General features: G+C 40.0%; 7 protein-coding genes across 7 annotated transcripts; 3 read left to right on the forward strand and 4 right to left on the reverse strand.

Moving 5' to 3' along the window:
- Positions 1 to 580: 580 nt before the first annotated feature.
- ATC70_004827 (uncharacterized protein) lies at positions 581 to 1030 on the reverse strand (the record flags this gene model as incomplete). Its single annotated transcript, XM_064824127.1, has 1 exon — positions 581 to 1030. The coding sequence occupies one exon, from the start codon at positions 1028 to 1030 to the stop codon at positions 581 to 583; it is 450 nt and encodes a 149-aa protein (XP_064677063.1).
- A 987-nt stretch (positions 1031 to 2017) lies between these two features.
- On the forward strand, positions 2018 to 2785 carry SNZ1 (Pyridoxal 5'-phosphate synthase subunit snz1; the record flags this gene model as incomplete). Its single annotated transcript, XM_064824128.1, has 1 exon — positions 2018 to 2785. One exon carries the CDS (start codon positions 2018 to 2020, stop codon positions 2783 to 2785), a length of 768 nt encoding a protein of 255 aa, XP_064677064.1.
- A 1601-nt stretch (positions 2786 to 4386) lies between these two features.
- PHO8_1 (vacuolar alkaline phosphatase) lies at positions 4387 to 7726 on the forward strand (the record flags this gene model as incomplete). The annotated part of the gene is made up of 10 exons (XM_064824129.1): positions 4387 to 4720; positions 4778 to 4905; positions 4972 to 5079; positions 5137 to 5604; positions 5654 to 5914; positions 5971 to 6876; positions 6932 to 7039; positions 7093 to 7155; positions 7217 to 7558; positions 7616 to 7726. The coding sequence occupies 10 exons, from the start codon at positions 4387 to 4389 to the stop codon at positions 7724 to 7726; spliced, it is 2829 nt and encodes a 942-aa protein (XP_064677065.1).
- Positions 7727 to 7771: 45 nt separating this feature from the next.
- Positions 7772 to 9133, reverse strand: ATC70_004830 (uncharacterized protein; the record flags this gene model as incomplete). Its single annotated transcript, XM_064824130.1, has 6 exons — positions 7772 to 7969; positions 8029 to 8570; positions 8634 to 8790; positions 8853 to 8897; positions 8958 to 8970; positions 9030 to 9133. The coding sequence occupies 6 exons, from the start codon at positions 9131 to 9133 to the stop codon at positions 7772 to 7774; spliced, it is 1059 nt and encodes a 352-aa protein (XP_064677066.1).
- A 2528-nt stretch (positions 9134 to 11661) lies between these two features.
- KRR1 (ribosomal RNA assembly protein krr1) lies at positions 11662 to 12259 on the reverse strand (the record flags this gene model as incomplete). The annotated part of the gene is made up of 3 exons (XM_064824131.1): positions 11662 to 11824; positions 11879 to 12183; positions 12242 to 12259. The coding sequence occupies 3 exons, from the start codon at positions 12257 to 12259 to the stop codon at positions 11662 to 11664; spliced, it is 486 nt and encodes a 161-aa protein (XP_064677067.1).
- Positions 12260 to 12939: 680 nt separating this feature from the next.
- Positions 12940 to 13401, reverse strand: ATC70_004832 (uncharacterized protein; the record flags this gene model as incomplete). Its single annotated transcript, XM_064824132.1, has 2 exons — positions 12940 to 13292; positions 13344 to 13401. The coding sequence occupies 2 exons, from the start codon at positions 13399 to 13401 to the stop codon at positions 12940 to 12942; spliced, it is 411 nt and encodes a 136-aa protein (XP_064677068.1).
- Positions 13402 to 14345: 944 nt separating this feature from the next.
- On the forward strand, positions 14346 to 18336 carry ATC70_004833 (uncharacterized protein; the record flags this gene model as incomplete). The annotated part of the gene is made up of 4 exons (XM_064824133.1): positions 14346 to 14907; positions 14962 to 16001; positions 16055 to 17362; positions 17419 to 18336. The coding sequence occupies 4 exons, from the start codon at positions 14346 to 14348 to the stop codon at positions 18334 to 18336; spliced, it is 3828 nt and encodes a 1275-aa protein (XP_064677069.1).
- Between the last annotated feature and the right edge of the window lie 7534 nt (positions 18337 to 25870).

Below are 25870 nucleotides of genomic sequence, written 5' to 3' on the forward strand. Positions count from 1 at the left end.
TTGTTTTTTTTCGTAATTTAGATATCAATGTAAGAGAAATGAGCAATCAAACCAAATTGTAAGAGTAATAATAATTCCATAGAGTAAATTGAACAAGGAAACAGAAAAAGAAGAAGAAGAAAATTTTTTTTTTATTTAAATTATTTCCAAAAGGGAAACATGGCTGTTGGGTCCAGCAAAAGATGTGGAGTAAGTCCAATCAAATCATTCTCCTTATTGTTGTTGCTGATCTTGATCTGAAATCAGGGCAAGCAGGGTAGTGGTAATGATCCTGATCAATGTTGGCATGCAAATTGGCATACTGTCTCCTATACAGAGCAACCGCTTGCTTCATGCTCACAGGTGCTGTCGGCCCTATCAGCTTGGTGTGTAGGTTCATCACACCAACGTGCACCAAGAGGTATTATGAAGAGTCTGTTGACATATGAATACTTTCAGAACACATGCTTCTATACCCTTTGTCATGATGTTTGTTTTATTACACTTGATATTGATTCGCTTTAACAATAAGAGTGTCAAGACGATCGTGTAACTATTTGTACTAAAATTGCTCCCCATACTGTTAATATACTATGTGTTATTAAAGCATATTCTCTGTGATACGATTATTTTTTATGAATGATTTGCAGGCACGATACTCCAGTTGCTTCAGTTCAAGTTCCTTCAGTTCAGCTTTTTTCGCGCCAACTGCCCAAGCTATTTTCTCGATCTCCATGTTCTCGAATTCAAGTTCCTGAGTCCAGTTGTCTTGCTCCCTTAACAGTGCATCCATGTTGGCGAATTCCGTTTGTTGTTCCATATCAGCATCTTTATCGGGATTCAGTGTTACAGGTGTAGGACAGTCTGATGCGGTATGGAATGAGCTAATCGACTCGGTGTCTGAGATAGCATCGTGATCAGCAATGACATTGTGATGCTTCGTAGCGTCACTGCTAGCAATATGGGTTGAGACCAATACAGAATAAAGTTTGGTTGATTGCTCTTGAGGCCTGTGAGTCTGATGGTGTCGCGCTGTACTCTCATATAGCATCTGTTTAGTAGTATGTTTCAATTAGTTCACTATACACCCTTCAATTGCACTAGATACCCGCTTGAGCTTGCTGTCGATGGCATTGTCGTTGTACAGACAAAGAATGACACGCACCAGGACGATCATTATTAGATAAAATGTTTATAGCAGAAGGTTGATCTCCTGGGCTGGTTTGCAATGAATTTTGCTTTGATATTGACATAATATGGCGGCGTAAAATACGAATAAGCATGCTCAATACTCAAAACTATCTCGTTGGAACTGTCTTGATGTGACCGTGAGAGCGCTCCTCATGCTATCGCCGATCAACAACATCAAGAAAAGATGCATACCTGAAAAAATCATTACTTGTTGTGACCTATTACAGCCAACGCTACAACCAGAAAGGCACGATAATTTTCAGAATCATGCTTTCAAGAATCTCTTCGTCTTGCACTGCTCAAAACTAGTTAGTGTGCTAATAAAATGAGACAAATTACTAGAGGCAACACGGCAATGTCAGGCATTGAGTTACAGGCATCAAAAGCTCGCATAAGCATTTCATCTCGTGCTGTGGTTATTTTGATTTGCATCAAAAGCAAAATAATAATTATAGCATACTTCATCGATTTGACAAATCGACTCATTTTTGGGTAATAGCATTGCATGCTATGTATAGACTAGATAGATGGTATATTTCTGTCGTTGGAAATATTCATTTTGGCGCCAACTCGTATTAATTTCATCAATTAAATAAATTGGCCTCCCTTAACATGCCACCCGATATATACTGCGAATTAGCGCGGAGAGCCGAATAAACATTGTGTACCACCAAGAACACTGATTTCTTATGCAACAATATTTACAAGCATTATTTAAATTAATGAGTATGCCAATCCATTTAGGATAAACCTACCTTCTGCGTAACCAACTGCATTCCGTTCTTGAATGTATATAAAGAGCGAGAGAGGTTTCGGTTATCCTCAACCCAACTCAATTCTCATCATCATGATCTTTTCTCGTTTATTACCTCTTGCAATTGTTGCTGTCTCTCAAGTAGCTTGCGTTTCTGTTCATAGTTGGTGGAGCGTGCCTAGTGGATTTGGCAACATCAAAGAGCTTGTGTCTTCTATCCGTGTACCTAAAGGCTCTGACCCTGTCAACACCTACTGGATGGCAAATGGTTTCACTGGAGGCTACATGGGATTTCAACATAACTCAGGTACAGAGCGTCGCATTTTGTTCTCTGTTTGGGATGATGGTAAAGGCAGCACTGTAGATGTTTTGAAGAAGGGCGATGGTGTCATCGCTAAAGGCTTTGGCGGCGAAGGCACTGGTTCACAATCATACAAGGTATACAACTGGAAGGCTCAAGACACTGTATACTTCAAGGTAGCATCTGATGTTAATGAGGATACGAACGAAACCACGTTATCTGGCTACTACAGTACAGATGGCGGTAAAAATTGGAACCTGATGGCTACTTTCTTGGCTCATAAGCAAAAGATCTACCTCTCTAGTCCATACAGCTTTTTGGAAAACTTTGGTAGTGATCAATCCACATTGAAGGAAGGCTTTTACGGAAACCAAACCATTACTAGCACTAGTGGCAAAGTAGCTCATATCAGCAAGTTCTCCTTCACTCACACCACACCTGTGCGCAATGGCGAACTGTATGAACAAAAGCAAAGCTTAGGCCCTTCAAATGAAGTCTACATGAGAATTGATGGCAGTAAGAATCAAGGCATTTATAACCCACCCTCCAATCCCAAATAAACAATAAAAATGAGTCTTGAATCAAGTTAAATTTACTAGGCTTCTATTCCTATGAAATAAGGCACGCCATTATTATTGTATGAATTTCTGTTTTAATAGCCAATGAGCATTATCATGAAAGCTTTAACCAGGAAAATTTGAGCCTACTACACAATCATTTTCTGTCGTAAATCAGGCTGACTGGCAATATCAGAGATGAAGCTCCCTAATAGTAACAAAGTAAAGTATCCGAGCTAATTGACAGTGCCTCTCGACTAGCTATCGTGGTTTATGGTAGCTTCAATAACATCGTTTGCCTTTACAAAAGATACAACAGCACTACATGTTGTTTAAGCAAGCAGCCACCAAAATTGATTGAATCTCCGCTAATAATTTGTTGCTGTAGATTGGTTAAAATCTAATAAAAATCGACTTCGATGAACTACTTTGCCAGATTCGACTATATAAATTTTTTTTTGTAGGGCAATTGTATTGCTTTATTTAAAGTCCTTTTACGTACGCCTATTAGATGGGAGAGGAAAAAAGACTGATTCGACTATATAAATTGCCATAATCATCCCGTACTCCCTTAAGCTTCATTAAAGTGCTTCTCAAGGCAAATCTAATGGTACTAATTAAAGTATATATTATGAACAGGCTTATTGAGCAGTGTTGGTAAATATAAAATGAGGTTTTTGGCCAAAATGTTGAGAATTCACATATCAAATATCTCATAAAAGTGTTTTCAGTAGTTGCTTTGGGTCAAGAGAAACATTTTGAATTAGTATATGCTATAGTAAAAGTCTTCATTTTTTGGTCAAAAATGCGATCAATCGATTTTTTATTGTTTTCCATGAGGGGTACCTCATGGTTTTTGGAAGATATTGGTCGATTTTTTTTTTGGTCCCAAAAAGTTGAGCAATGGTGTCAGTAAGTAATTATTAGATGAAACCAATCATTTGGCACTATCCTGGCAGTCTAAAACGACTCTTAACGCGAGAATTTGCGGCTCAAATGTGTCTCGATGTCGCTGTATTTTGCATAATTTCGAGTAGTCAAAGGCAATACTAATATGCCCGGAGCTCGTATATGAATCGTTCCCATTAATACGGATGTGGAGCATCCTAGAAGAGTTAGTTCTATAGCTTTAGAAAGCTCCCACATGATAAGGAAACGTTAAAAAGTCCACAGTAGTAGGCCATTGTATAATGCTAGTATAGACGAAGCTTATAAACATCCAGACGGCTCTTTGCCCTTTTTTTGAATAAACAAGTGCATTCATTGTAATATCAAATAGCATTCAGTAATCGAATCTGACATGAATACGTGCTTGACGAGACAAACGGCTTTGCTGTGAATACACTTGAATCGTTTACTGGTCTCTGATGCCCATTTGTACCACCTTTAGTACAACAGGATAAGCGTTCGCATTGAAAAATAGATAGTTACAATCAATCATCAGGTGATCGTGTGCCAAAAAATGCTTGCTGTAATCCATGCGTGGTAAAATCAAACCTGGATAAAGTTCACTATCGTTATCACTCAACAAAGAAAACAACAACATATAAAAACCCAAGACTTCCCCTTTAAATCCCCCTTTTTTTTTCTTTTTTCATGCAATAATGTTTCGACTTTCATCGCTTACCAAAAACATAAACCACCGCAGATCCACCACGACCCTACTCCATCAAGGTGCAAGAAGATCCTACCATGATGATGGTGTCTACGGCTATCGCGTTGCCAAAGAGTTCAAGCTCCCAGACTACACTGCGGAAGAGCTCTCCAATCGTATGAAATATGGCAGTCTATTGCGTATGGTGCAGGCGTATCGTACTCACGGACACGAAGGCGCGCATTTGGATCCATTGAACATTATGAAGAGAAAGGAGGTGCTTGCTCTGAAGCCAGAGAGATACGGATTAGGCGAAAATGCGTCAGAAAGCTACAATCTGGCTGGTAAGTTTTTACGTGTGTGAGAGCGTGCCCAAATGCTGGGCTGATGAAGCTATATAGGTATTTTGCATGTCAACGATGCCATGCAAGAAAAGAACCTAGGTAACGAGGCTGATTTTAAAACTATTTTGGATCACTTGCAAGCTGTTTATTGTGGGAAAATTGCATACGAGTTTATGCATTTACCAGTAAGTATTGTTTGTTTTTCTCACGGCCCTGCATCAAGCATCAAATGAGTAACATTGGCTGTATAGTCTGCTAGCGAAAGAAGATGGTGGTATCACGCTGTGGAGAGCTGGGAGAAGCCTCAATTGGATGTGGAGCAAAAGAAGCGTATTCACGAGATACTATCCAAGTCAGAGGTATGTTGTGTAGTGCAATGCTGGTGCAGCACAAAGCTGATCGCCCTGTGTATATAGGTTTTTGATCAGTTCCTGGGCAAGAAATTCCCCAACCTCAAGAGATATGGTCTTGAGGGTGCTGAAAGTATGATGGTCGCTTTGGATCGCTTATTTGAGCTCTCGGCAAAGAACGGCATCCAGGACATCGTCATTGGCATGCCTCATCGTGGCCGTTTAAACCTGCTTTGCGACCTATTGCAATATCCCTACGCAGCTCTTTTTCATAAGATGAAGGGCCATTCTGAGCTCCCTGAGGGCACTTTTGGCTCAGGGGATGTCATTTCCCATCTGGTCAACAATCCTGATTTGACGTACGGAGGAAAGAAGGTGCATGTGTCTCTGTTGGCGAATCCATCTCATCTAGAAGCAATCAATCCCGTGGCTATGGGTAAAGCTAGAGCAAAGCAAACGGGTCTTTTGGCGTCCTCAGAGGAAACTTGCAACTTGGGCGATCGTGTGATGTGTGTTCAAATTCATGGAGATGCTGTAAGTTTATTAAATACACACTAAATAGACGCTGTTTAACAGCTATTAGGCATTTGCTGGTCAAGGCATTGTGATGGAAGGCCTGGGCATGAGTAATTTGGCCCACTATTCCTCGGGAGGTTCTGTTCATATTGTCGTCAACAACCAGCTGGGATACACTACACCTGCTCAAAATGCTCGCTCGTCAGCCTACTGTTCTGATATCGGTAAAATGATCAATGTGCCAGTTGTTCATGTCAATGGCGATTTCCCTGAAGATGTTGCTAGAGCTTTAGATATGGTATTCGAATATAGAAACAAGTTTAGAAAGGTAAGCGCCGCTGACAACTTGGAGAGCAGGCACAGTAATAACCATTGCTGACATAGGATATTATTCTTGATTTAATGTGCTATCGTCGCTGGGGCCACAACGAGTTGGACGAGCCCGCCTTCACTCAGCCCATCATGTATAATAACATTAGACATCGCACCTCTGTCCCCAAGCTCTATGAAAAGAAACTGATTGACGAAAAGACTCTTAGTTCGACAGAGGAGGCTCAACAGGTGCGTGAAAGCCAAGTGAAGCAACTAGAGCAAGGTCTGCAAGATGCTGAGAGCTTTGTACCCGATGCTGAACACTTCCACCTCGACAAGAACTGGAAAGGCTTCCGCCATATTACATCAGCCAGCGAAAGTGAGACGCCCGATACAGGCTACGATGAAACTGCGTTGACAGAGATTGGCCAGCGCTCGGTCACTCCTCCTGATAATGTCAAGGTACATTCTCGCTTGCAGAAATACCATATTGACCAGCGTACCAAGAAGTTGAAACAAGGCCACGGTTTGGACTGGGCAACTGCTGAAGCTCTGGCATTTGGGTCACTTATTCAAGAAGGCTATGATGTGCGTATTTCTGGTCAGGATGTGGGTCGTGGCACCTTTTCTCAGCGTCATGCCATGTTTGTGTGTCAAGATACTGAGCGCGCAGTAATTCCTTTGAACCACATGCAAGCTGATCAAAAGAATTTCTTGGAGGTAGCGAATAGTCCCCTGTCCGAGTTTGCCGTCTTGGGTTTCGAGTATGGTATGTCCATCGAGTCGCCTAAACGTCTCGTGTTATGGGAGGCTCAATTTGGTGATTTCTTTAATGGCGCACAAATCACCATTGACACGTTTTTGTCCAGTGGAGAAGAAAAGTGGCTGCGTCAAAGTGGTCTAGTCATGCTGCTTCCTCATGGTCAAGATGGTGCTGGTCCTGAGCATTCATCTAGCAGAGTAGAGCGATTTTTGCAGGTAAGGTATCAAGCGCATGCCATGCCAATGTCCTTACTAAAGCACTCTATACTAGATGAGCAACGATGCTTTTGATGTCACAAAAATGCAAGATAGACCACCCAACTGGCATATTGTGAACTGTACGACACCAGCGCAATATTTCCACGTGTTGCGAAGACAGGTAAGGTACACCGTAGCACAAATCGAACTGTGTTCTGAAAAGTTCTATACCAGATGCTTCGCAGTTACCGCAAACCACTCATTGTCATCTCACCTAAAAGCCTTTTGAAGTCTCCCGTAAGTCTGGGTTCAAGGAAGGAACGAGTTGAATGTCCAAATTAAATCAATTTCAAATTAGCTTGCTGTCAGCTCTTTAGCAGACATGGCTCCTGGAACATGTTTCCAACCCGTCTTGAAAGATGCTTCCATCAAGAACGATGCTCAGGTAGAAAAGGTTGTATTTCTATCAGGTAAATTCTACTACGATCTCGTCAAGGAAAGACAAGCCCGTGGCCTCAATGACAAGGTGGCCTTGATCCGCATTGAAGAATTGAGTCCCTTCCCCAAAGATGCGCTTGCAAAGGAAATCCAAAAGTACGAAGGTGCACATGAATTTGTATGGTGCCAAGAAGAACCTCAAAATGCCGGAGCTTATGCTTTTATGGCGCCACGATTGGCTCAATTGTTGCCTGAAAATAAGGTACTACCTACCTGATATATGCATTTGGGATCTTTGGTGTAACCTGTTGTTTTATAGGCAATTCAGTATGTTGGAAGAGAACCTCTTTCTGCACCTGCTGTAGGCATCTCATCCGTCTTCAAGAAGCAAGCTCAAGAGCTCTTGCAAGAGAGTATGGGGATCAATTAACAAGTAGTAGTTTATTAAGTGTAAGGTGTATTAAGAGAATTAAATTTACGGCTTAATTTGTAAATCCATACAAGATTTATCTGCTTCGGTATGTTTGTAAATATACCCAACCCATTTCAATGCTATTGCTCTCTTTTGACGAGTCTTGCTGTCAACCTCCTTATCTTGAAGCACCTTATCACACACTTGACGTAATGTAGCCTCAACTTCAAATTTGGAGGTCTGCCATAATGCCTTGTAGGTCTATTTCATCATGATGAGGATCAAATTGTTTGAGTCAATTCTGTACATCACGCATCTACCTTGGTTGTCACTTCTTCCTCCAACTTCATCTTGTCTGAATCATCCATACCCTTTTCTTCTGCTTTCGAGATCATTTCTGCAGCTTGCTGAACGTCCATAGCAACCTTCACTGTAGTCCAGAGCTCCTTGACAATGTGTTTCTTTTGCTTGAATCCAAGGAAGATACTAGGCATGCCACCACCCTTAATACCCAAGTAATGCTTGGCTTTGAGAGAATACACACCACCAATGGAATGAAGTAACTCAAGACCATAGCTTTCATTTTTTAACTTTTCTGCTTCATGTTTGATTTGATCCTGGAATGCAGTTATCGCTTGTTGGTCGCCTTCGCTCTCAGTGAACAATGCCAATTTCAACTTGAGTGTCTCTGCTAGCTTATCAACACGTTCCTGTTGTTGCTTTTGCATCTTCTCCATTTGCTCCTTATTCATTAGCTTCTTTTCGCTATCTTCACTTCCCTCAGCAGCGGTGCCTTGTTTTTCGAGTTCGTCTTGTTGGGCATCACTAAACATTTCACCAACAGCTAATTCACCAATGATGCCTAAAAACAGCACCTTTGAGTAACCCTGTATATTTATACATCCTTACTGCGAGATTCGCTTACTTCTAAATGCATCACCACCAAACATTTGTTGAAAGTACTCACGAGGGTCGGCAAATCCACCTTCTGGAGCAAGCTCTTTGTCTTTACCATACTTGTTGTATGCTGCACGCAATTGAGGATCTGATAAGACTTGATAAGCTTCTGAGATTTCTTTGAACTGCAAATGAATTGAGTAACAGATTCCAATGAAAATTTTTCCCTCTCTTGTTGTGTCTTTACCTTCTCTTCAGCTCCTGGTTCCTTGTTTTTATCTGGATGGTAAACCTATGTAAGCGCAGTGTCAATGCTACGTTTGTTGTTCAATGGCTATGTATGATGATGTACCATGGCAAGTTTTCTATCGTTCAAATGAGTATACAATTTCAAAGCGGTTTATCAAAGCAGCAAAGCACATACCTGTAGGCCTTCTTAATTTGTATAGCTTCAGCATTAGTAGGAATGTCTAACAACTCATAATATGAGGTATCTATGGGGTTCTCGTCTGTGCCAAACTTGGACATTGTGTAGTATGATGAGAGAAAAAAGTCTAAATATTTGTTTTAATAGAAAAAGAAAAAGAGAAAAAGAAAACAGAGCGGTTGGACGGAAACTTTTTATTATTGTCTCAGACTGCACAGCACGGTTTACCTTGTGTCTGGGCAACAACAGCTGCTTGTATGTTTATTGGGTTTCAAACAAGGTCTTCTGGCCCAATGATTGATGATGTATAGGCTTGATTTTGGGCAGCAAAATCAGTTTCTTATATCTTTTTCTTCAGTTACCATGTCTTTCATGAATGAGATCAAGTGAAAAAGCTTTTGAAATGGTCAAGATTCAGCATATAATATCCTCTATACAGGCAAAAGTCTACCAAACCAGTAAAATCATCTCTAATGCCTGATCTCGAAAAACAGAAGCCATTTTTACCGTTCATATGCATACCAAAGGAATGCCATCAGTGCAAACCTGTATCCTGTTGCATTGGCTTTTTTTTTTGGGATTATTTTATCTTTTCTCTTGCTGCCAGAATGATGAAGCCTTTTTACAAGGTAGATGTGGGTGGCATGTCACCAAAAAAAAGCTCGTTTATGAGTTTGGCTAAACTTTCAACATTGTATAGTTCACCGTTTTATCTCTAATAAAGGCTTTAAAATTGAAAACAAAAAATGTTCCTGAAAAGAAAATTGTCCAATTTCATGCTTAGTATACCATGGTCAATTGGTATGTTTCCCATACAGAATGATATACAAAAACACTTTGCAATCAGGTGTATACAACGCCATTGGGTTTCCCGCTATGCTGTTGCATTCTTAAGCTGTAGACAATGGTAGAGCACGCCAACCATGACGCCTGGTAAAACCAACCATATCAGATTAACAATTTTGAATGAAAGCGACTTGGATAGCGCAGATGGTCAATACGGATTTGCAAAATTAGCGCTCTCTACTCTGCGGTTTCGTTGGTTCTGCAGTTTTCCATCAAGAAGCTCAAGGCAAGCTAATACTGGTCGTTTCAATGAAAAGCGGCATTGGCAGACGTTGTGTTTTGTTAAGGAACGATTCCAGATATGGGTATAATTGGCATTTCTGTTCGCTGATGCTTTCGATACTGATACGCAAGGTGCTCCATTACAAACGGTTTTTTCCTGGCAATAACCTCTTAATGAAAGAACATAGAAAATTGGGGGCTGAGCCACCTTAAGAACACTGGGAACCTAAGAACTGTCAAAAATAAATCATGTATTTTGCGCAAAATTCAATGCTTTGATAGTAAATCGATCAAGCCAAAAGTTTGAATCAACTTGTTACACTTTGTTGCTGAGTAGAGATTCTATTCAACGTGTAGAGAAGTGGAAATAATGTTTGGGTGATACAGGTTCCTCAAAAGATCAGACTAGGCCCTCCGTATAATATATACATGTGCAATCTATTGTTTACGTCAAAGCCGGCAATAGAGAGGGACTTTGGGGCTGGAACATAATGCATCATAATTCATATAAAGTCTATGAAATTAGCGTTATTAAAATCTTCGAATTAGAAGTTGCACAGACTGCAAAACTGCCCTTCCAGAGAATCTCAGGTACCAAGGATGTGATTCATGTCGTGTAAATAACAGCTATAAAGAAAAAGCATAACTAAATTTGACAGCTTTTAAGCCTTCATATCTTGACCTATAGAACTTTCTGAGCCGCCAGAATGATGCCAAACAATTGTACTCAAGTAGTAGTAACTTCCTGACACGTTTGCTCAATTTTTTGGGTACCCAAAAAACATGACCAAAAATCGACCAAAAAGCATAAGGTACCCCTCATGGTTTTCATTGAAAATCAAACGATCGCGTTTTTGACCTTGATAATGAAGGCTTTTACTACGGTATATCATGAATCAAAATATTTCTCTCGATCTAAAGCAACCTCTGAAACCACTTTTGCGAGGCCTTTATATGCAAAATCTTGACATTTTGGCCAAAAACCGCTTTTCATATTTTCTTGAATTGCTCGATAAATTCAGTCAAAACATTTATTTTTACTCGGCACCATTGGATGCGCCTTGAAAAGCACTTCAAGAAAGCTTAAAGGGGCACAGGATGATCATCATATTTGATATAGTCGAATCTGCAAGAATAGTTCAATCGAGTCGAAAATTATCAAGATTCAACCAATCTAGAGCAGAATATGAGTCTGGGCTTGAATTGATATTGGCTGTTGGGGCTGGTTAGCAAACTCGATGCCCTTTTCATCATGAAGGCAATATTAATTCTACGTTCTTTAGTAAACGTTGAAAACATTGAGCAGAGGAAAGAGGGTAAAAATAAAAGTGCTTTTTGTTGATTGATTGTAAAACCATTAATCATATATGAGCCAGGCCTGACAGATGCCTGGAAACTCAATCTCCATATTAGGGTTGTAAAAGTGTCTAGGGACTGAACATTTATTATAATATGATGTGGCGAGCTGCTTAAACTCAATTGAAATGCTGTTGTTGATGAAGGAATAACTTGGGGAGAACGTAGTGTTTTGATTTGCCGATGTCAATGGATCGCGAATCAATTAAATGTCATCCAAGCTAGCATTGAATTCGTCTAATTGAGCCTGCAATTCCAGGATCTTTGCCTTGAGCTCTTCGTTTTTCTTTTCTTGATCCAAGGAAAGACTTTCCAACTGTTGCACTTTGCGTTCAAAATGCTCGGCCTTGACATCAGCCTCTCTGAAGCTACGGAAAAAACATGGGTTTAGAGAGATAAAGATTCACGGATACACTACGTACTTTTTGGTGGTCTCTCTGATGGTCAATTCAGAGTTCTCCAACTCTTGCTCTAGCAAGGTAATCTTTCTTTGAGCCGCGTCGTTTTCCTTTTTCAAATCGTCTTCACCATCTTCAAGAGATTTCAATTGCTTGATCTTCTCTTGTGCCAACTCCAAATCCTCTTCCAAATGCTTGTTTTGATTTGTGAGTGAAATAATGTCGTGTTCTTGCTTCATCTGGATTTGCTCCAACTCCTTGTACTTTGCTTCGTATTCATCTGCTCTGGCATTGGCAGCATCAGCCTCTGCACGGATAATTGCAATTTTCTGCTGGACTGTCAGCACACCGTCCTCCTTTGAAGCTGCCATTAGCCATTACTCTTACCTCGCGAATCTTTTCCATATTTATTTCAGTTGCTGCAATCAAGTATACAAGAAGAAAGAAACAGGAAGAAAAAGAGGAGAAAAAAGAAACATGGTTGTGCAGTTTTATACTCGTCCTGCCTCACGTGGTGCCTGAATATGCTGCAGCCAGCTGTTTTGTATTCCCAGATGCCTGTTTCTGTTCGTACTACACATCACGATGCTAATGGCTGGTGCACTTGATACTGCAAGGTGTACATTCCACTGAATGAAGCATAAAGACTTTATAGGTTGCTTTGCACATCTTGAGGCATGTAATGCCATCTTCATCATCGCTGCTCATCAAAATGACTTGGTGTCGTCGCTTGAATCGCATCGGGATCAACGTGAGGATCAGCCTGCTTTGGGTATATTGGCACGCACACCTGCTTTTCATTGTATTTCCGTAACTCAACTACCACGTTTCGCTAGATGGATGACAGCCATGTGTCTATGGTGATGCGAAGAAGAAAAGTTGCTAAATTCATACAATGTCCTCATTGCACACATGTACCTGGATCGACACATTTGCACCCAACTGTTGGCATAGAATGAAATCCTTATCCAGCGTAATGAGTTCCATGATATTGATGGGTAAAGTGCAAGCTTTATTGGTTTTGAGTATACATGGCGGATAGAGTGATTGCTTGCGAATGTCCCTATCACTCTGTGCCGATCATCCTACACTGGCAAACGCTCTGATCCATCTCTTGCAGTGCTGTGATCCTCCATATCGGCATACATGATGTTCCTGATTGATGTCCTCAGTCCAATGTCAACCACCAAATCATCATGGTAGAACAAATCGTCCGAGGTGGATTCATCCCCACCATCTTCTCTGGGCGGTAACATCAATGTGACGCTGTCGGCTCCTAAAGCAGTTGCCAGCGCAGGAGGGACAGACAATGTCGTAACCACTGTGCCATTTAATAAGAGCTGTGAAGACAGACTTGAAGTGATTAGAACCCGCACAACCTGAAAGATGTATACGATGCAATCCAAACAGAGTAGTCTGAATGTGCTGGGAGGCTGTTCTAATGGGAAGTGTTAGTAGCGAATGGAGACAACAAAGAAGAAGACGTTACGGTTGCCAATAAAGTCGATGATGATGCCTGGCTGACCAGGTTCAGTTGTGATGTGCATGAGTATACATATGAGCCATCCTGCTGTCACTATAGCTAGAGCTGTGCGTAATGAACGAGTCAATGCTCGCGGCGATAGTAGTTGCTGTAAGGATAAATGAATATCATAATGTCTGTTTAGTTCGAGGTGAGCTTTGCCTACCAGTTGGAGCAATATACGAAAGAACAGAACCAGTAAGCTTGTATCAAGAAAGTATGTATATGCTATATGATAGTATAAGAGATAGTCCAAGGACCTCAACACATCTCTCTTTCCATTAGAGCTCATTAGGTTTTAAAGGTGGAGAAGAAAAAAACATAAAATTGCCTGTGTTCCCAGTCTTTTGTGGTGTGGCTCTAGTTGGCATGAATATCTTGAATGCCACAAGGTGGATCTATCTGAAATATATGCTACGAAGCCGCAATTTGTCGGCCATTTATATGCTTTGTCATAAACAAGCATTCAAATTACTTTTTGCTTGAATGTTTGATACATTGGAGCTCACGGTAATCTGAAATCTCGAAAATTGCACCGATTTTGTCCCTTTTTACCATAGCAAGACAGCGTGCACCCTTCCAAGTGAGCTCTTTGACCATATTTTGAATGGCAGTGGTCGCACGAGTAATAAAATTTCCTTTTTTGCCAGCGTCCGAATGCGCGCACAGCCAATCATCGCTCGAATCGAAAAGAGTATCTACTCGAAACTGAAGCAAATAGGCTGTTATAACAGTAAAAAATGAAATAGAAAAAGTGTATTGGGTAATATACGATATCTTCATTATATATAAGGTGTTTTTCAAGCAATTTTGTATATTGAAATGGAAATTTACATGCAAATCAAAACAAGAGGCGGATCTACGGCGAGGTCTCAGCTGCTAGTTTTGGGATTTCTATCGATTTCTTATATAAATAAGGGATCTGAATTGAATGCCACCTCCAAATTTCTACCTAGTTCACTCATAAAAATGACTAAAGAAGCTTTCACTGATAGCATATCTCCATCTGATGAGGTTCTCGATGAAAAGGACAAAAGGCAAAAGGCACCTAGTGTTTCCATCTTCCGCTTGTTTCGATTTGCTACCCTGAAGGAGAGACTCATGATTTGCATAGCCATAATTTGCTCAGCTGGCACTGGCGCACTACAGCCAGTATCCATTCTTATTTACGGTTCTTTCATTTCCACCTTGACAAGCTCACTTTCTGACACATCTCAATTGGTAGAAGCGACATTGCCCCTCATTCATACTATGGTCTACATGGGCACTGCTTCCCTGGTTGCTGCCTATATCTCAACTTGCTTATGGATCTTGACTGGAGAGAGCCAAACACGAAGAATTCGATCCCTGTACCTGAAATCAGTGCTGCATCAAGACATGTCTTGGTTTGATCAATCCAAAGAAGGCTCTCTCAACACTCGTCTGGCATCTGACACCCAGTTGATCCAAGATGGTATCAGCGAAAAGGCTGGCTTATTAATCTCGTTCTTTGCTCAATTTGTTGGAGGTTTTGTTGTTGCGTTTGTTAAAGGTAAATCAAATTAGCTGCTGCTATCTAAATTATTCTTACTGATTATTGTCATAGGCTGGCAGATGGCCCTGGTTTTGCTCGTCGCTGTTCCCCTTTTGGGTGCTTCTGGTGCTATCATGGCTCATTTCCTCACCAAGTTCTCAAAGGAATCTCAAGACGCATTTGCAGAGTCAGGCACTATTGCTGAACAAGCCTTTCATTCTATTAGAACAGTCTATTCGTTCTCTTTGCAAAAACGGTTCTCTGATCGCTACAACCAAAAGCTAGAAGCAGCTTGCCGATCTGGTGTCAAAGGAGGCGTTGCCCTTGGGTTTGGCTTTGCGTTCTTTATGTTCTTTTTATTTGGCACATTTGGTTTATCTCTATGGTTTGGCTCTAAGCTTGTTACCGAAGGCCACCTGACAGGTCCCTCTGTGTTTATTGTGTTTTTGGCCATGATGTTGGGCTGTATGAGCTTTGTCAAATTGCCACCCAATCTGTCTGCTGTCTCAAGTGCTCGTGCTGCTGCCTACAATGTGTTTCAAGTCATCGACCGTGTCCCTAAAATTAATGCTGACTCTAACGAAGGGCTAATGCCTCGCGACGTGCAAGGAACCATTCAATTTGAGCGCGTTTTCTTCAACTACCCCACTCGCCCTGATCTCAAAATTATTCAAGACCTTAATTTTCAAGTAGATGCGGGTAGTACGGTAGCCTTCGTTGGTCCTAGTGGCTCTGGAAAGTCGACTATCATCCAGCTCATTCAGCGTTTCTACGATGTGTCCTCGGGTGGAATCTCTTTGGATGGTCATGATATCAAGGATTTGAATGTCAAGTGGCTGCGCCAGCAGATGGGCATTGTGAGTCAGCAGCCAACCCTGTTTAACTCTACCATTCGCGAAAACATCTTGATGGGTATTGACAAGAAGGTTTCTGACCAAGACATTATAATTGCGTGCAAAGAAGCCAACTGCCACACGTTTATTTCCCAATTGCCTCAAGGTTACAACACAATTGTAGGTGACAATGGAGGCATGCTTTCTGGAGGTCAGCGCCAAAGAATTGCTATTGCTCGTGCTATTCTCAAGAACCCCTCTATCCTTTTGTTAGACGAGGTGAGCTTAGATGTATTTACTCGCAGTGATGTTACTCACATTATTCTCTACAGGCAACATCAGCACTTGACACGCAGTCGGAAAGACTGGTTCAAAACGCCCTGGACAAAGCATCCAAGAACCGCACTACTATAGTTGTGGCTCACAGACTCTCTACTATTGTTAATGCAGACATGATTGTTGTGATGGACCATGGCTCAATCGTTGAGAAGGGCACGCATCGTAAACTGATTGAAATGGGTGGCGTTTATGCTGATCTGGTTGAGAAGCAAGCAATTCATACTGACGTGGCCAAAGAAGATACAAATCAACTCCTGATGCAAGAAGAGTCAGAGATTCAGCAACACATATATGTGAATGCCAAGACAACTGCAGCCAACCATTATCAGGATGACAACGATACCAAGCACCTCTCTATTGAATTACATGACCATATAATTGAGGATACTCACATGCTTGAGCTGATCAAGCAGAAACGTCTAGAATCTGAAATGAAAAAGAAGCAAGCTCCTGTCTGGAGAGTCTTTTGGCACATGCGTCCCGAATGGAGCTATTTGGCACTAGGTGTAATTGGATCTACTGTCGCTGGCTGTATCTTCCCCCTGTATGCCTACGCGTTCTCTCATGTGGTCTCTTTGCTTAGCATACCTGGTCAAGACGTTCAGCCGAGCCCATTAGGAGGAACCAACCTCTATGCCTTTATTTTTCTCATTATCGGTATTTGTGCTTTTCTTGGTAGTGGGTGTCAATTCATGGCATTCGAAATCTGTGGCCAAAAGTACTCAAAACGTCTGCGTGGTGAAGTATTTGCTGCATATCTTAAGCAGGAGGTCGCCTTCTTTGACGAGAACAGTACAGGTGCATTGACTACTTCGCTGGCCATCGACGCTGGAAATGTGAATGAGATGATTACCAAGGTCTGGGGCGATGTATCAAACCTCTGCATCACCATCATTGTGGCATTGGTTATTGCATTCACTCATAGCTGGGCTATTACTCTGGTCACATTGTGCATGTCTCCCTTTCTTGTGGCATCCACAGCTTATGAATTCTATCTACAACGTGGTTTTGAAGACAATACAAAAGTTGCCAATGCTCAAAGCAGCCAGGTAGCCGGTGAAGCCATTCGCGAAGTCAGAACAGTGGCTGCCCTCAACAAGCAACAGTATTTCCAGGACTGTTACTTTCAAGCTACTGCCCATCCTCATAAGCTTGCTGTGAGAAAGGCTTATCTGTCTTCTATTGGTGCTGCTTGTAGCAAGGGAATCAGTATTTACACGAATGCGATTGCATTCTTTGCTGGCGTCCATTTCATCAAGAGCGGTATGATTTCGTTTCAAGATGTGTTTACCAGCATGACTGTAAGTATACTTCATATCAATACTATCTACCAATGTTACTAATATACCTTGTCTAGGTCATTATGACAGCTTCAGAAGCGGCTGGTAGAAGCACTACCTTTGTAGCTACATTCGCCAAGGCCAAATCTGCAGCGATTGCCTGCTTTGAAATTTTGGATCGACATACAAGAATTGACCCTGAATTGGAAGGCATTGAACCAACAAAAGAGAGTATCCAAGGTGACGTGGAATTCAGGAAGATCAGTTTTGCTTATCCTACTCGAATCGATGCTCCCGTATTTAATGGAATGCTGAACTTACGCGGTAAACCTGGTCAAAACATAGCTCTCGTTGGACCAAGTGGCTGTGGTAAATCTACGACAATTGGTATGCTTCAGCGCTGGTATGACCCTCTACAAGGTGCTGCTTGCTTGGACGAACAGGATGTCAAGAACTACTCTCTTCATAACCTTCGTAGTCATATGGCCATCGTAACTCAAGAACCTACGCTGTTTGACCTGCCGATTGTTGATAATATCCGCTTTGGTATCGACAAAAATGAACCCATCACCCAAGCTCAAATTGAGGACGCATGTCGATCTGCAAATATACACGATTTTATCACAAGTCTCCCAGATGGATATGATACATTTGTTGGTGCTAATGGATCTCAAATCTCTGGTGGTCAAAAGCAAAGAATTGCTATCGCTCGTGCCTTGATTCGTCAGCCCAAGGTCTTGTTGTTGGATGAAGCCACGTCAGCTTTGGATAGTGATAGTGAACGCCTTGTGCAAGAAGCGCTAGACAACGTGTTGCAAGAAGGAGGGAGAACTACAATTACAATTGCACATCGTCTGTCTACTATACAAAACGCTGATATGATCTGTGTTATTGATGATGGCAAAGTAGTGGAGCAAGGCACACACTACGAATTATTGGCCTTACATGGTCGCTACGCTGCACTGGTGAATGAACAAGTATTAACAGCCCTCTAGTGATATACTCTTATTCTTTTCAATAAATAATACTACTCTTCATACACTCGACAATTTACCAATACTATAAACTTACTTTTAACTTATGATTATTACTTGAAAATCCTTCAATAATGCCTATATTTATGGGTTTAACTCCTCTACACTGCCTACGTCTGTCTCAATAAAAGCAATGCATTACAGGCAGATAGCATACTTGTATTACTCCTTACTACTCAAAATTCCGTAAATCACTACAAAATCTGAATACATCTAAATTGTAATATCTCCTGTTAGAAACCTTTTTAGCCTCCAGAATAGCATCAAACAGTTGAACTCACCAACAAGCATCTACTCACTGACGCCTTTCATCATCTTTTTTTTGAAGGGTCGAAAATTATCCCAAAGGTATCAATTACTTTGATGATTTCATCAAAACCAAACTATTGCGTTTTTCATCTTAAAATTGATGGCCATTTCTATAGCATATATTAAATCGAAATAATTGTATGATGCACTGAGATTAAGCCTTTTCTTTTAGTTTGTTCTTTTGAGTAACACAGTCTACTCAAGAAGTAATATTTTTTCATCTATTATACTAGAGGCAGTACTCCATACTTCATGTAGATGGAACGAGTATAACAAAGTACTTTCACTACTACTTGATATTGATAATTTTCTTTTTAATTTGTATTGAGTGTTACATTTTCATGAGTCTTACACTATTACAGACTTTACCCGCTAACAAATCAAGTAGAGAGACAAACTTCACATAAAGAATGCAATTTTGTTCTGAAAGCTTATTACTGGCTGTGGAAGCAAGTCTTGATTCAGCCAATTTTCAAAAGAGTGGATTGCGCATTACAGCTTGTTAATGACAAGTAATTGAGAATGATAAATCAATAGACAAGGTGGTGAAGCACCTTGTAGTCGAAGTCGTTTGACTATATCTTGCTTCGCTGTCGTTCGGCAGAGGGTCAAAGACGTGCTGCGCATTTGACCAAAAGGAGAGGATAGCATTTTCATGCCTTACATTGATGCTAAAGAAGGCTTTTTATCAGGAAGGTTATATACCCACTTTAATAAGGGGTTGCTAAACGTATAAAGGGATTTTCAGTAGCTATATTGATTGTCAAAAAATTAAACGAGGAAAATGCCAGTGTTTCGGTGCTATAAGCTGTATAACCACCAACTCAACCAGGCATCTTCTTTATTCATTAGATTTTGATCCCTTGCGCTTGCTTCACAGAATGAGACCTCGTTTGGGCACTTACATGATAATTTCTTTCCATAATTGAGGCTTCAACCCTCAGATTGTGGGTTACAGTGGTGCAGATTCAATGCATACTCCTGTTAGAGAACCTTCAAAATATATATATATAAAACAAGCCTATTTCTGTAATACAAGATGTATAGTATTACTTGCATATGAGGCCCTTTTGTTGTGTACTTCTAATCTTTAGCAAGTTGTGTTAGTTTGTTCATATCGATTCTTGTATCACAAGATTTGTAGGTAATGTATTCAACAAGAAGTTGAATAACTAAAATCACACAAATGCAATGGAACAGTAAAGTGTCATCTTTCCACTCTGTGGAAAATTGAGATGATTCTTTATGGAATGAAATATATATATGGTCCTTTTTATATCTTTCTAAATGTAAGATATTGAGATGTAATTTCAAGCGTGATGATCGAGTAGATTGTCATACATGATATGTGTAGATAATCTAGAGATAGATGTAGTTGTAGTCTGCTCTTGTCAGTGGAGTAAGTGGCGTTCTTTCAGTAATAATCATGCTGCTATTAGTTGACTATTTGATGTATCCTGCTGTGTCTGTAAACTATAGTCTGATATGTGCTTTGTAGTGAATGTAAAAACCAATGAGATGTTGATGCGCTGTATGAGAGGTATGATGTGATGGATCATGGTGTGGAATGCATCAGTAGATATCATGAATGTCTGTTCAGTCCAGTTTGATACGTGATTTCATTGTTTGTCCCCACCCATAGTGCTAAAACGGACTTATTAGTCTGTCCAACAACAGCCATTCCTCCTTAAATATGAATGTTTAACATTGTGCATAAGCTTTAAGTCTAGTTTCAAGGCTAGATATGACATCTCTGTTGTGTACAACCAACAAATGTACCCTGTTAACCTGATAAGCATCTCGCACAATCGAAGTGAGCTGTCAGATTCAAATTTGCATAATAGCATTCATGCACAAGTCTTAAATTTACTGAATCAATCGCGTATTTCAAAAAAATAGATTTGAGTCTTAGAATTAGAATAAAAGCATCTATCATTTAGAAACTAAGTTCCATACAATGCAGAGCATCTGGATCATCAAACAAAACTGTAATTTACTTACTTCTTTGGCAACAAAGCCTAGTACGCCTTATTTCTTGGCCAGATTCTGTCCAAATCTCGCCATTTTGAACCACGAATAACCCATGCTACAGAGCGTTGTAGACGCTTGGAATAGGGCCAAATCACTCTCCTTTGATACGCTTTACTTACTGATGCTTTATCTCAAATTTTTTGGGTCATTTTAAATCCATGAAAATTTTTATATTTTCATGAGTATTAGTAAGGGAAAATTCTTGAAAATCAAACAATCGCGTTTTTTACCGCAAAAATGAAGACTTTTCCTATGATACATATTAGATCAAATTGATCGTAAAGATGAAATGCAACATTGGGAGCTCTTTCTATTGTCTAGAATAACGAACTATAGACAGAGGAAATACAATTAGAATTGAGTATATTTATTAAGTTATTCCAAGACTGAATGAGAATCGAAACTAGTGTAGATTTCAAAAGTATTTATAGTTATTTGACAGTGCCGCAGCAATAGGACCTTCATCTTGAATGCGGGATAATTGTAAAAGCCTTGAACCAGTTAACGAGAATGTACTGCGTAAGAGCTCATGAACCACCAGTCAAGGATAAACAACAAAGATGATTTAGGATAGAATATTCTTCCTAATAGCTTTAACGGAGGAACATTTGTCGGAATTGAAACTCACTTCCAGGGATGAAAGGCCATAGGCTACCACTCTCTAGGAACCAGGATATATATTAGCCATTTGATGGCACCACTCACGTTCCTTCGTGCTGCTTGAATAAAGACCTCCCACTTCTACTACGCATCTTTGCTCATTCTCAGATCCTCTTATGTAATATACAACGCCTAATACATTTGCCTCTCAGAGATGATCTATACCCTAAACATCTATGATGAGACTTATATATGCGAAATCTTGACATATTCACAGAAAACCTATTTTCATATTTTTGCGAATTGCCCGTTATTTTCAGTCTAAAAACTGTATATAAATAGCATCATTCGATGCGGCTTCTTTATTTCTCTGAAGCTGTATTAGAAAGTTGGGTGTAACAACGACAGTTTTTATAGTCAAATTTGGCAAAAACATTTAAAAGATGTCAGATCAGGTCAAGTTTGGACACGAAAATACCCACTGCACAAATTCAAATTAGATTGCCGCAGGTACGGCTGCTAAGGCAGAAGACTGAGACCAGATATACTGGCCGTGACGTCGGATAGGGCGCCGCACCATTTTTTCCGTACGCCCGTTTTTTTTCCCTTTTTGCAAGACGCGTTTAGCATCAAACCATAGTCGTTTTGGAAACCATTTGATTGATAATAACACTTTAGCTTCCGATAACCCTGTCTTGTACTGTTGGAGGAACTTGATACTGCTTGTTTGAAGTGGAATTTATTACGTATGATTCGGTAACGAGCACTGGAAGGCGTAGAATTAACACTAATTGAGTTTGTTTTTTATTAGGTTTTAGTAATTTTTTGCTTGTATGAGTGAGTGCTGCTGCTATTACTTCTCTGCAATCTCTGCTGCCTGCTTCTTTGGTTCAACATGTTTGGTGATTGCTTCTTATTTGGTCTTTTATGGTCTCTGCTGGTGTCGTTCGTTCTTTGGTTCTTCTATGTTGCTGGTGTTGCTGCTGCTGCTGCTGCTGCTAATATGGTCTTTCCTGGTCTACTGTCTTTGGTGCATGCTTGTCTTCTGGTCTATCTCTGGTGGTTGCCTATTCTTTGGTCTATCTGCGGTTATGGTAAGTGGTAAGTATCATTTTTTCTTCTGGTCGCAATGATAAAAGACTTCTTTGAACGTCGGTAGTATTATTGCTTCCTTTCTCATGATATTGCATTCATGATGCTTTCTTTGTTGCGCTTTCTTTTTCTTTTGCTGGTTGTGTTTCCTCTATGGCTTCACATGAAACAACATTAGTCATTATGTTGTATTGCAGACTTATAATACCACTGTTGCTTTTCCAGCTGTTGTGCGTGTTTGTGTTACTTTACATCCGACTATTACTGCCATGCACGATGCTTATGTATGCATTTTTGTTGCAACAACAGCGAACTTTTTTTGAACATCTTTGATGTAGTATTCGTGATACGCTTTTCTTTGGCCCACCTTGTGTGAGTGTCCTTTTTTTTTGTCTACATACTACTATATTGCTATAGTAATATGTTCTTTTCTTTTTACATTATTATGTTTCTTTGAAGCATACCTCTTTATTACGTTGTGTGGATGTGCCTATCCCTGAAGCACAACAAAACTTTATTCGAGGCTAGGAGGTGGATAGGCTGCCTCCACTTGGTTATCGCTACTTACTTTAGTGATGATTGAGGGTCTCAATGCCAGAATTTAAAAGCTAGGTGGTGTAAGTAAGGCATGCTCTAGCACCTGGGGGAAATTTGATGATAGTAACAGCTATATTGCTATATATCGGAGCTTAAAATTTTGCCTCACATCAAAACAGGGGGAAACCCTCGCAATTTTTTTTTAGGTCAGCGGAGTTTTTAAGCCATCTGATTGGCTCGGAGGCTGAAGCATCAAAGGGCTACAACTAGTTGATTTCTTATTGATCTGCCAATAAATATAATATTGTGTTTGTAATAAAAGAATGACCAAATGAATACAACAATTTAAGTTCTCCTTTATTCAAAAGTAAGATAAGGTGTAGTTATCATGTAATCTGCAATCTGTTGCACAGCAGTTTAATGTGAGGAACGTCTTTTAAAGTTATTATTCTGTAGGGAGGAAGCAACATAGATATTACGGCACTTCAACACAGTGGTGTTTTTGTTAGCTTAGAATAACAATTAGAATTGAACATATTCATCCTTTTTACTCCAAGCTTGAGTGAGGATTAAAACGAATAGTGTACATTTCGAAGGTATTTATAGTTATTTGATAGTACTGCAGCAATAGGATCTTGATCTTCTTGATTACTACGGAGGATAATTTTATAAGCCTTAAACAAGTTAACGAGATATGCAGCGTGAACGCTCATGGACCGCTAGTTAGGAATAAACAACACTGAAAATCCAGAATAGAATGTTGTTCTTCACAATAGATATGATGGAAGAACATTTGTCAGAATTGAAACACGCTTTCAGAGACGAAAAGTTATAGACAACCATACTTCAGGTACCAGGTTATAGATTAGCCATTTGATGGCACCACTTATGTTCCTTTTTTATACTACTGTCTGAATAAAGAGACCTGAATATACTACGCATCTCTGCTTCTGTTCGATCCTTCTCATGTATTATAATACGTTGTACAATACGTTTGCCTCTCAGAGATGGTCTATATTCTTCACATTTGCGTTTGGCTCTTTAATAGATATCTCTGCTTGGATGTGAAAAGAGAGATTTGATTGCATCAATAAGATGCACATCTTTGCTCCTTGTAACTCAAATGCGTGTGCTACAAACTACCAACTTTGAGTCTCACTTGACGCCTACTACAACGAGAATCTTCGCAAGAATATAGTTGTCCCAGGTGAGTATCTTTGCGTTGACGAATCGACAAATCAATGGTTTGGTCGCCACAGAATGCCTGGTTTGAAGATTCCCCAAAAGCCTCACTCTATAAATCAAGAATACAAAACAACGACAGATTTCATCACTTGTTGTATCACTTGACCTGGCGCTTCTGGTGAAATGTAATGATTCGCATTACATATGTTTCATGATTGAAACATTAGTATAGTATATAAATAGCCTTCCTTTTGACGGGTATTAGCGTTAGTAAAAATATCTGTCGTTACTTCTTCCTATAGTTTTATTACAATAAATCCACCATTTAATCCTAATACTAATTGTCCAATAGTATTTACATGTATCATATAAAAAGTATTGTGCAAGGTTAAGGACCTACAAATAGTAACACCAGTTTACCCATTCCTAGTACACATGTCATCCCTCCACAAGACTATTGTACTCTCATTACATGAAAGTCTTCCAACGAAGTTTGATACAGCGACCAAAAGTTACGACCTCAATCGCTCAGGGCTAACTTCTGCTACAGTGGCGCAAATAAGATTCTTTTTTTTTGCAGTACTATTAGTCATACTTTGCCCTAGATTTATTTCATAGATTAGAGCACGACATAGATGTTTCCGTGGTATTATCAAAAAAAAAAAAAAAACTGATTTTTGCCACTGTAAACTTCAATTTGAGGGGTCAAACCCAGATTTTTGAAAAGAAACATCATGGATGGCCAAACGAGGCCTCGTTACGTACAGCAAACAAAGGGTAACAAAACGCAATTAATAGAGAAGCCGCGGTTGCACAAGTAATAGCACCCAAACACTGTTTTACTTTCGCTTCGTTAAACTTTCCTTTCTGAATTATTTGACAGCCAATGCAGAGACTGGGAATTTATATATTTGACAACCTCTCAAAATGAGCATACAATGATTCTGCTGTAAAAGCTCTAACATCAACATAGGGCCCAGGAGATCAATCTCTTTCTTTTCGTCAAATGTGCAGCACAACTTTGACCCTCTACCAAGCGACAGCGAAACACAGTATAATCGATCGGCTTTGACTACAAGGTGCTTCAACACCTTGTCTATCGGTTTATCTTTGTAATAACCGACAAACTGTACCTCGCTTGATGTAGACAATTGATGTTTTTGAAGCTAACAAGAAAGAAATTGCAATTTGAGTGGCATTATCTCACTCGGTTCATTTACCTTTTACCATTATTACGCATTTTGTCGAATGTACAAATTTTAGTTCTGCTATTACGGAAAATGACCCAAGTCGTCCATATGCTGCGATGGGATCATTGCAGTAAATTCAACATCTATTTGCATATGCAATGCCCGAAAACTCTTTTGATCGTAGAATAACGAAGTTTTATTTGGGTTGACACAAGCGAAAGCTTATGAAATTGCAATTGCACCAAGAAGTGACTATATCGCATTACGCGAATTAGGTCTTAAAATTGTGCAACTACATACCATATCATTAATTTTTTTTTGGTTTCAAGCATTGAAAAGAAAAAGGGAGAGCAGGGAGGCAAATGCCATGCATTTACGGAATCAGCGATCTATCAAGAGCAGGCAGGCTGTAAAAAAAAAAAAAAAAACAAATGCACAAAACTTGATTTTTCTGCCAAAATTCCAGAATTAAACACATTTGGTTCATACAATACTCTGCTATAATAGCAGGTAGACACACCAAGCATTGCTTGATGCATTCACTTTGAATA

This window comes from Mucor velutinosus (assembly GCF_035048745.1).
Source record: "Mucor velutinosus strain NIH1002 chromosome Unknown tig00001542, whole genome shotgun sequence".
In the NCBI taxonomy this organism is placed as follows: Eukaryota; Fungi; Mucoromycota; class Mucoromycetes; order Mucorales; family Mucoraceae; genus Mucor; species Mucor velutinosus.